This window comes from Nannobrachium achirus (genome assembly GCF_963921795.1).
Source record: "Nannobrachium achirus genome assembly, chromosome: 23".
NCBI classification, from domain to species: Eukaryota; Metazoa; Chordata; class Actinopteri; order Myctophiformes; family Myctophidae; genus Nannobrachium; species Nannobrachium achirus.
In genome coordinates, this window is record NC_137830.1 from 3,205,175 (window position 1) to 3,216,438 (window position 11,264).

The window sequence follows — 11,264 nt, forward strand, 5'->3', positions numbered from 1 at the left end:
TTTGGTTCCATTTTGTACACTGTCAGAGTTACAGACTTGTAAGGGTCAATTTAGACCCCCAGAAAGGAACCCTTGAACCCTGGAATCCACTTTGAGAACCACTGATCTACAGCAGGGGTCTTCAACGTTTTCAGGCCAAGGACCCCTTAGTTGATGGAGAGATGAAGCAGGGACCCCCACAACCTTTTTGTAGATTCATCATTTGAAGGACACGATCATTATTTTGGACTCATGACAATTTGTGTTATCAGATATTTAACCACTTGAACTGTCAATAGGCTACTTAATAAACTTGACCTTTCACTTTGTACTTAGTGTGCTCTTTTTTTTCCTCCTCTACACCAAACCTCTTTGCCGAAAACAGACGATCTACAAGCTCACAACGCCTCGCGCTGCAAGGCGTTGCGAGTTTGTAGATGTGCTATTTTTGGCTAAAGCTCTCAGAATATTGACGTTAGGGTTCAAGTGGTTAATATAAAAAAGGGAAGAAAAAGTTTCTATCACACAAAGATTTGAAGGACCCCCTGTAGTAACTCTGAGGACCCCCTAGGGTCCCGGACCCCCTGTTGAAGACCCCTGATCTACAGTATACAGTGTGTAGGGCTGTTTTTTTTACATGACCATTAATTGTCACTCAAATAATTGCGATTGAAGATTTGATTGTGATTTTTCTCATCGACAACTACATTTCTGTTTGGCTTGTAGGCTTTGAAGTTGCACATGGCAGATATGACATATAACCTAAATATAAAAGAAATGACTGACATCACATATTTAATAATAATAATAATAATAAACTATTTGTATAGCACCTTTCATGACATGAAATGCAGCTCAAAGCGCGTTACAGAGCAGAAAATGAAGCACAAGTGCTTAACACTTAAAGCAGAGAAAAATAAAAACATAAAACATTGAAGAAAAAACATTTTAAGAACAGTGCAGACTTCAAAAGCAACACAGGAATGTAAATATTCAGCTAAAAGCAAGAGTATAGAAGTACAGTAGGTCTTGAGCTGTGCTTTAAAGCTATCCACGGAGGCTGCCTGTCTAGTGGGAGTTTATTCCAAGCTGTCGGTCCGTAGAAGCAGGAAGCTGCTTCACCATATTTTTTTATGTCATATTAGGCACATCAAGCAGGTCTGCACTAGAAGACCTGAGGGGCGGTTTGGAACGTATCTATGCAGGCAGTCATAGAGATATGAAGGTGCCAGACCATTTAGAGCTTTATAAACAAGTAAAATCATTTTAAAAGCAATCCTAAAAACAACCGGGAGCCAGTGTAGCGACGCTAAGACTGGAGTAATATGTTCTCTTATCTTAGTTTTAGTTAAAATCTTAGTTTTAGAGAAAACAAAGGCGTGGATCAGAGTTTTTGCATCGCCCAACGTCAGATAAGCTCTAATTCGTGCAATGTTTCTAAGGTGAAAGAAGGCAGTCTTCGTGACATGATTAATGTGTGTATTAAAATTCAATTCAGCATCAATAATCACCCCCAGGTTTTATTTACAGAGGTGTTACTTTCTTTAGCCAGGTTACCAAGTCTATTTATTATTGATTCTCTTTGCATACCACCAATTATGAGAACTTCTGTCTTGTCCTCATTAAGCTTGAGAAAGCTAAAACGTTATACTTAAAAAAGAACATTGATAGTGGAAACGATTATGACGATTATGACAAAATGATTGCGATCACGTCAAAACAATGCGATTAGACTGCGATTATGTAATAAACAGGTTTACTGATATGCTCCACTCCATAGGTCGCCGATAAAACACATTGCATCATGTCTTTTATATTTATTATTATTTTTTTTAACTTATAATTTTTATCCCACGATTTTGCAACCCTTTTTCACCCAGTGCCAATTGCCTATGTAATCCTGGGCTCTGCTCTCCCTCTGCCGCGCCTGGGGGTGTTTTATATTTATAAACATGGACCCACCACCCTGACGAGCACTAAGAGTTGAGGCATTACATTTTGTACAACACGGTTCTATTGTGAAAATAGCAGATCTACATGCTTGCGAGGCGTTGTGAGAATCTATCGGCTATTTTCACAATTTATTTAATATTTTGACAATTTGGCCAATGTTTCATTTGTCATTTTAGAGGTATTAAAAAGTCCTTAAATTGCCACGTTAGAAGATACCCTACACTTAAACTTTATGTTGGTTTGTTTACTGTTGAGTGAGAAAACAATTTTACACTTTAAGTTAATCATCCGGGGACCCCCATAAAATCATTTGGGGTCCCGACCCACAGGTTGAGAACCACTGCCTTACAGAGTGTTTCTACCATAGGTTGTCGATTCTTTTACAGTAACACGTGAGAGCTTCTTAAAGCCCTGCTTCAGTGCATGATGGAGTAAATCCACCTCTCAGTTCATGCTGCATCACATGAGAGCTGTGTGACCCTCTGATAATCCCTACAAACATCCACAGTATTTCACACACAGTCATAAATGTCTCTGTGAACATACATTAACATTGTCCATGGACCATAACTCTGCAATGTTAAGAAAACTGCTAATGTGGTGTATGTACTTCATGCAGTGGTGTCAGTTCAGAAAAAGCTAAGGTATGGCAAGGTATGACTGGTGTCAAGACACCAGTCATGTTGCCATACCTTAGCAACAGGCATGATACATTTATTTTAAGAAGTACATTTTATTTTTTCCCCCGTTTCTATGGTTTCTTGGGCTGGATATGGCAGCCTGGAACGGTTGTTCAAGTGCAGCTAAACTTGGCATGTTAGTAAACGCGCCACAATTAACAATAATGCATTGCACCTGTGCAGCTGACCTGCGGAACCTGGGAATATACCATTCTGTCAAGATGGGGAGAATATAATTATTATAACTTGTTAAAGTGACCATTTTGTAAAATGTAGCATTTGTAGTTATTTTACTATGATTTAGAGTGGGACTGAGTTACTTGGCCCCAAGGTGGAGGGGCCCTCATTATTTTACATTTTAGCTATTGAAAAATAGCAGATATACAAGCTTGGTGCCGCGCTGCTGCGTGCTTGTAGATCTGCTAGTCGTGAAAATGTGTGCAAATCTTTGAATATGTGTATTTTTTAAGCGAAAACTCAAATTTTGCGGTCCCTGGAACTAAATGTTTTGAGATGGGGGTCCGTGGCCAAATACATATCATTTCGGGGGTCCTTCATATGAAAACGTTTGCGCACCGCTGACATAGAAACATAGGTTTTTAAAAAAAAACTTCAAATTTTCACGATCTTTCAAAAATAGCACTATTTTTTCAACAGTTAAAGCACAAAATAACACAGTGAATCCTTGTACCCAGGGACCAGAATTTGGTGCGACACACTGCGGCCCGGGGACATAATTACACACAGCCTGTGGCTTCAATCCAGCAGAGTATAATTTGTCAAAATTGTTCCCTGTTTCATTCTGAAGGGGCCAAAGAAATTATATTTTATTGTATCTTTTACCTTCTACGTCTGATTAAATTTGGTAATGTGAGTTGTTTGTGTTTTGTACAGAGAACACACCTGACAAAATCATTGATATTAAATATTGATAATGAAAGTCTAAAAGTTAAAATGTGATGCATTGCATACAGCAGGGGTCTTCAACGTTTTCAGGCCAAGGACCCCTTAGTTGAGAGAGAGATGAAGCAGGGACCCCCACAACCTTATTGAGCACAATCATCAGTGTATTCTGAATTCATGTCAATTTGTGTAGATATTTAACCACTTGAACCGTCAATACTTACTGTAATAAACTTGACCTTTCACTCTGTGCTTAAGTCTGCTCTTTTCCCCCTCTACACCAGTCCTCTATTTTTGGCTACAGTTCTCAGAATATGGATGCTAAGGTTCAAGTGATTAATATAAAAAAGTCACACAAAGATTTGGAGGACCCCCTGTAGTAACTCTGAGGACCCCCTAGGGGTCCCAGACCCCCTGTTGAAGACCCCTGGCATACTGTATGTACTGTACTGTTGTTATGGTTTGATCTAATGTATATTATGTCAGGAGATATAGTCGTCCCTTGGGTGTTTTAATATCTTCTAAAGGCCCGCTTTGAAAAGGTTTGGACCCCCTGGTTTAAATCTTGGTTCTCAAGGACCCCCAGATTATAAGGCGTTTGGCCGCGGAGCCGCCTATCTGGAAATAATAATATCAAGGGACCCCATTATACAAGTCAAAATTTGTGTTAAAATGTTTCCAAAATGTTCATAGGCTTCAGATTTGTTCAAGATCTTTTGAAAATATTATATCTACATCTCGTAGATCAGCAATTTAAAGATAATAGCCGATGTCTATAGGGTAATGTGCTTAAAGTGATGTTGATATAGTGATGTATGGTATTATTAATTAATTTTGCTGGGGACCCCAGGAACCCCTTCAAGAACCCCTGAGGGTCACCAGACCCCACATTGAGAACCTCTGGTTTTAAGTAGTCAAGCCCGTAAACACAAACCATAAGCGAATGTAAAGATTTCAAGACAGGATATCCTTCTGTTCTCATGATTCACTTTTCATCATTATGTAACAGTGGCTGCAGAGAATGTTAGAGAGGCAAGGGCTGACATTTATAAAAGGGGCTTTTGGTAAAAATATAGAAAATATATAGCAGACCTCCAAGCTTGCGACAGGCATTGTGAGCTTGGAGATGGTCGATTTCTGGTGCTTGATACCACACTGAACTAAGCATAACAAAGTCAACACTGGAGATGTGGCGTAACGGCATGGATTTCTACACAGAGAGGGCAATTCTTTCCACATAAGATGCTGCAATCACATTCAGCAGAGTTTGGACAAGGCAGTTCTCTTGAATGCTCACACAGATTCAGATGGCATGGAAAGAGGGTATTTCTTTCACCATAGTAAAAACTGCATTCATGGTCTGGAGAGGACACTTTTTACAGACTAATAAATGATGATGTCTATGTGCAGGGGTGTCACACCAAATCCTGGGCCCTGGGTACAAGTATTCACTACGGGCCCCCCATGAATGTTCTTCATTGGGGAGTGGGTTTAACCCATTTAGACTGGGAACGCCTTATTACAAATCATTTTGTGCTTTAACTATTGAAAAATAGCAGATATAGAAGCTCACAGCGTGGCACCGAGTGCCGCGCTGTGAGCTTGTAGATCTGCTATTTTTGAAAAATCCTGAACATTTGTGCAAGTATTTGAATATTTCAAATCCTTCAAAACCTGTTTCCCATCTCAAAATATTTAGATCCAGGCACCGTCAATGTTTAATTTGTCATTGTAGAGGTATTAAAAAGTCCTTAAATTGTCACTTCAGAAATGTGCAGATACCCTCTATACACTTAAACTTTATGTTGGTTTGTTTACTGTTGAGTGAGAAAACAATGTTAACATTTAGCTAAACATCTGGGGACCGCCCAAAATAATTTGGGGACCCCTCTTGGGGTCCCGACCCTCAGGTTGAGAACCATTATAGGGCAGTGGTCAGCAACCTTTTTGAAATGAAGTGTCATGTTTTTATTTTCTAGATAGTCAGTGTTTCATGTCAACATTCAGTTTAATGCCATTAAACATTCTGACATATTTTGATTGTCAGGACATTGTTACATTAGACCACTCCCAGCACCTTATATTTATAGCATATCGTCGTTGTCGGGTGGAAACCTTGTATGTCCAAAACCTTTCGATTTCTATTTATCATCTAAAAAATGTACTAAACTAGTGAAAACAGCACATCTACAAGCACACTAGTTTTCACTAGTTTTCACTAGTTTTGGCACCTGTGCGACAGTCTTGTATGATGAAGCAAGGCTTTGCTTTACCAAAAGACGTACACATTTGAAACTTGGAGATACGAGGTTTCTGCCCGACAGTGATGATATTTTAGTGATTATGTTGCGAGGAAAACGTTGAGATAATAGCCATTTTGGTTAGAACTGAAAATTACTTCAAGTTTAAAATGATACAAAATATTTTTTCAAGTGTCCAAATAAATTCCAAATATTATCAAATGATCTCGTGGCACCCCTGGACTGCCGTCGCGGCACCCCAGGGTGCCCCGTCACCCACTTTGAAAACCCCTGCATTAGACAATAGAACAATAAATAACCCACCATCTCCCTGACTCCCTCCAAAGTCAAATAATATTATGTGCAGGATGTAATTTGCTGCAAATCAGGTGACTTTAATTGACCACGTTTAAAACAACATTAGATTTTAAAATATAAATGCTCTCTCTCACTCTTGTGCCAGTGTGCCAGTGACCACCCTCTCCTGTGCCAATGTTGGCACCGTGCCTATAATGTTGCCTACCACTGCTGTAGGGCATAGTAGTGGGCATAGTTTTATAGTGCCAAAATAATGATAATAATTTAAAAAAAAAAATCATTTCCCATAGAAATTTACAAAAATATTGATATTATTTTAAGCCTAGAATCAAGCCATAATCCTTTGATTTTGGGGAGAGAGAGAAAATAATATTGAATGAATTATATAATGTTTACTATGAGAAACGTCACAGCTTGTCCACGTCGGTCCGTCCGTCCGCGTGGACGTGTACACATTTTTACGGTCTATGGGTTTGCCGCTCTGGCTTCACACTAACAGAATCCCCTTCATGCCCATATATGGAGTACCCTGGCCTGGTGTCATCAATATTAATGATGTCCTGTTAGAGAGATCCCTGTGATGCCAGGGGGAACAAATCCCTTTTATGCCCATATATGGAGATCCCTGATGTCCACATCACTGTGGCACTGTGGCAGACGCCTCAGGGCGACCTCAAGCGACCTCGCCTTGTCGCCCTGAGGCGTCTTACTAGTAAATACCTTTTGTTTAGAGATTTACTTTTTTTTCTTCTTCTTTTTCATTTCATTACATTTCACAGAATCAAAGGTTTCATAGTCATGATTCACCAGCATCCTGGATGGCTTTGGTTCTAGACTTGAAATAATTTATATGAATTCAATCTCTAAGGGAAAAATTATTTAAAAAATTACTAATTAATCAATTAACTAATCAGTACACATAGACTTTGACTTTGTGCAGTTCTCTGTCCAGACATTCTCTCTGCCTGTCGTAGTAATAAAACGTCTCGTCTCGTCGCTGGAGTTTCTTCACAAAGCCCGTCTCTGGCCACCTGTCAATCTGATGAGACAGACAGACAGACAGACAGACAGACAGACAGACAGACAGACAGACAGACAGACAGACAGACAGACAGACAGACAGACACAGGGGTCATTACCATGCTGGCTTGAGGTGGGAATTTTGGACAATAAAAAGACATAAAAAATGAGAAGACAATATTATTACCAGAAACACATAAAGACATAGTCCTGAATGACCCTTACAGCTCTGTAACTCTGAGAGTGTACAAATGGAACCAAATGGACCCTTACAGCTCTGTAACTCTGAGAGTGTACACATGGAACCAAATGGACCATTACAGCTCTGTAACTCTGAGAGTGTACAAATGGAACCAAATGGACCCTTACAGCTCTTTAACTCTGAGAGTGTACAAATGGAACCAAATGGACCCTTACAGCTCTGTAACTGAGAGTGTACAAATGGAACCAAATGGACCCTTACAGCTCTGTAACTCTGAGAGTGTACACTCTCAGAGGTCCTTGCAAACAAAACATTTGAGAACCACTTCTAGTTGGACTCATAAAGTGACTGTATTTTGACCTCCTTTCTCTTCCAGGGAGACATGTATTCTATCCTGTGGTCTGGAGGGACACCTACTGGTGGACTCTGGTACTGCATGATGGTCCACGTTCACTATCTCCCCTAAACATGGAGGCAATACAATGTCCAGTTATCACTATATTTAACATAAATACAAGACAGAATTCAAGAAGGAAACCTTAAACCCATGGATTTCAAGTGTTCAAATGGAGAGTAGGATGTGCTTGGACCTCCTCAGAAGCTCCCGAGGAACCTACAGTACATGTTGTCACCAGGAGAAGAATCTTTCTGAAGAAGCGAGTAAAGATACAACACTTTTCCAAGTCCAGTTCCAATGCCAATACGTTCAAAATAAATCAGCATAAAGGCAAATAAACATTGCTTTCTATTCAATAACAGTTTCAAGGTATTTGATGTAATTGATGCAATTTACCAGAATTGCATCTTATAGTTATTATGTGGTGGAGAGAGTCGCAGCCCCAGCCTGAAGCCTCAAAAGTCTAGGATCTGCCCTTGTTCCATAGGGATATCCCTTTGGAGTAATGGTTAAGATATTGGACTTTCACGCGGAAGACCCGGGTTCGCGCCTGGTGGGGAGGTTCGGATCACCTCCGTTACAATTACTTGCGCCATCAGAGCGCACAAGTACTACTTGTGGTGCTGTCTGTTTCCGGCCGGCACTACAAAGGCAGGGCCTTTAGCCAGGGGCGTCAATTGGGTATGGCAGGTGCGAAGGCGTGCGTGCAAGACACCAGTCATGTTGCCATACCTTAGCTTTTTCTGAACTGCCACCACTGGATGTCACCACCAAGTGTGACCTGATATAAATAACACAAGATATAAATAAGACACAAGGTGGCACCTGGACAGAGTGCCACCTTGCCCACCCACATCCATACAGACAGTACCGATGCTCTGCTGGCACACAGGTGCAAGTTGGCACCAGCAGTTCTACTGTTCTAGTCATTACTTATGCCAGCAGAGCGTGCAAGTACTACTTTCGGGTGGGTATGTATGTCGGTGTCTGTGTTTGTTTAAGCCCGTGGCCCAATCAGGGACCAGCATTTCTGGCAACATCACCATTAACAGCCAATGAGGGACCAGCATTCCTGGTGATGCCAGAGGTGCTGGCACACAAGTAGGCCATACATGGCCTACATGTGCACAAGGCACAAGTTGTCACCGTGACAGTGTGCAGTTCTAGTTATTATTCTTACCAAGGAGACTTGTCTGACTTGTCTGTACTCGGTCTCGTCTCGGTACCCGGCCTGTTGGAAGCGGTACAGGTTCTCTACCTCCGCACTCCATCCTCTGGCCCTGCTCATGGAGGTTGGCATGGTGCCATCCCTGGGGGCACGGCTGGCACTGGACATGCTGCTGAGGTGAGGTGAGTGCTGGATGGAACCCGGAGCTACCGGACAGGAATTGAAAACAATCTCAATTCAGTTCATTTTTATTTGACCGATACTGGACATGTAAATGTAAGAAAACATAATAGGCTACGCTATACAGTCTTTCAATTTACAGGGATTGTTGGAAACCTGTGGAAACTTGAATTCATGAATATGCTTTTGTTTTTGTCACATTCCTATGCCAATAATGTGATGACCAGCGGTGTAAACATTATAATGAAACATAAATAAACACATTTGAGTCTCCGTGGGGTGAGTAATCGATAGAAAAAAGGTTGATTTACTAAAGCACAATATTAAATAATCATAATCAAAATATCAATAGAAACAAAAGAATCAAACGTATTTGTCCATTCACATCTCCTATTGCAGATGAATTGTCCAGGGGAGAAGCATTGAGCTGGGTGGTCCCTTTCAAGTCTGTGGAATCTATTTTAAACCCATGATAACACAATAGGTGAGCCTTCTTAGTGAATGACTTGTGCTATACAGAAAACAAAATTGTCCTTGAACCACCGTTTTTAGACAACAATAAAAGTATCTTAATAATGCCCTATTCCTGTGCTGTGTAGTAGCAGTAGGCTATTATTGCTGCATCCTTTGGTTCCCTTGGTAACCTGTCAGCATAGCTAACATGTCATCATGTTAACCATTTATTTAGCTTCATTTTCATCCACCATCACATTCACATTATCTCTAATAAACCTTTACATAGATCTGTTCCATCCTCTCATTCATAGCAAGGAATCTTTTACTCACAGAACTTTGTCAGTTTCAGCAAAACCAGGTTTTCACTCAGTTATCAGCAGCGGTGCTTGTTGCTTTGGTTGCCATGGTGACCACCGGCGTCCTCGGTCTACTACACTACATCCCATAGCCCGGAGACACGGTGTCTCGCTGGGATTGGTTGGGTTGGTTGGTTGTCAAGGCAAACAACGTCTTGCCAGCCAATCACAGCGTGAGCGTTCACTCTGGCCTATGGGATGGATGAAGACGTACGGGCAGCAGGTAGTGTTGCCATGTCTGATTATTATAAGTAACTTTGGGCTTTGTTTTTGTGTAAAATCACTTTATTTTCAGCTTGTTTCTTTCAGGTAAATAATGTTTGAGTTGTAAAAGAAACCCTGATGTCAAAAGCTTTCTTGTCGTCTTTATCCTTTTAGTTGACCTTGTACCAGTGAACTGGAGGCCTTTGCAAACCTCTAATAAAATCTTCAATCAATCAATAGTTGCTCTGCTCATTTTTATTTTATTATGTCAGATAAATAGGCTATGCATTTGTCCGTGGAATTCCATCTGAAAAATATTTTGTGCCAGCAGCGACCGCCATGCAATATTTGCGCTGTTAAAATGTTTTCATTTTTCACAAATATTGAAAACATTTCACGCAATGTGATGCGTTGTGCACACTTGTAGATCTGCTATTTTCACTAGGCCTACTTCTCAAAATGAATGGAATTAATTCCCCTTCTTTTACTATTAAATTATTTGGAAAAGTATTTGACTTTTCTTTATTTCTGCAACATTTAGATTATTGAGCACAGAGCACTTGATACATAAATAGCATATGTTCTAGCAGGGGTCTTCAATATCTCCGTACACATGTAGACACATGTGTGTGGGAAAGACTCTTGTCCTTGAAAATGTTTTTTTTTTGCTTTTACAAACTATTATAATGTTCTTATTTTGATTAGAAGACCCAAGTCATGTCAAGTCTCTATGTTTTCTTCAGAATATGATTTATTACGACACTACAAGAACATTCTAGGACCACCATAACTCTGAGAGTGTTGAAATGCTAGACCTGCTATGGTCATTCATGGCTAGCTCATGTGTTTTTCTAGTAATGTTATTGTATGCTCATTTTGCATGTCTGTGGCAAAAAAATAATTTTGATAAAAATATCCACAAGCAAACATGGCAATGATCTTAGTTGTGCTCGCAGAAAAAGCCAGTAAATATTTTTCTGCCATTATTCTTTTGAATCATGCCCAGGATTCGAACCCAAGTCTCTCGCGTGAAAGTCCAATATCTTAACCACTAGACCAAAAGGGGTGCATCCCCATGGACAAGGGGATCCATATATCAAACATCTGATGTGTGTAAAGTGGTCAAACGTTTGTGCTTGTTTTCATTGCCCTGGGCTAAATCTGGCAACACCTGCAGGCAACCTCCAGCAGAGGGCGCCAGAGACACA

At 40.4% G+C, this 11,264-nt stretch overlaps 2 protein-coding genes across 2 annotated transcripts in view; one reads left to right on the plus strand and one right to left on the minus strand.

Moving 5' to 3' along the window:
• LOC308309076 (uncharacterized protein) overlaps window positions 1-11,264 on the plus strand; it is a 244,490-nt gene that overhangs the window by 171,506 nt on the left and 61,720 nt on the right. The gene's annotated exons all lie outside the window — the stretch shown is intronic.
• On the minus strand, window positions 6,984-10,088 carry meig1 (meiosis/spermiogenesis associated 1; the record flags this gene model as incomplete). Its single annotated transcript, XM_080753910.1, has 3 exons — window positions 6,984-7,112; window positions 8,873-9,066; window positions 10,067-10,088. The coding sequence occupies 3 exons, from the start codon at window positions 10,086-10,088 to the stop codon at window positions 6,984-6,986; spliced, it is 345 nt and encodes a 114-aa protein (XP_080610036.1).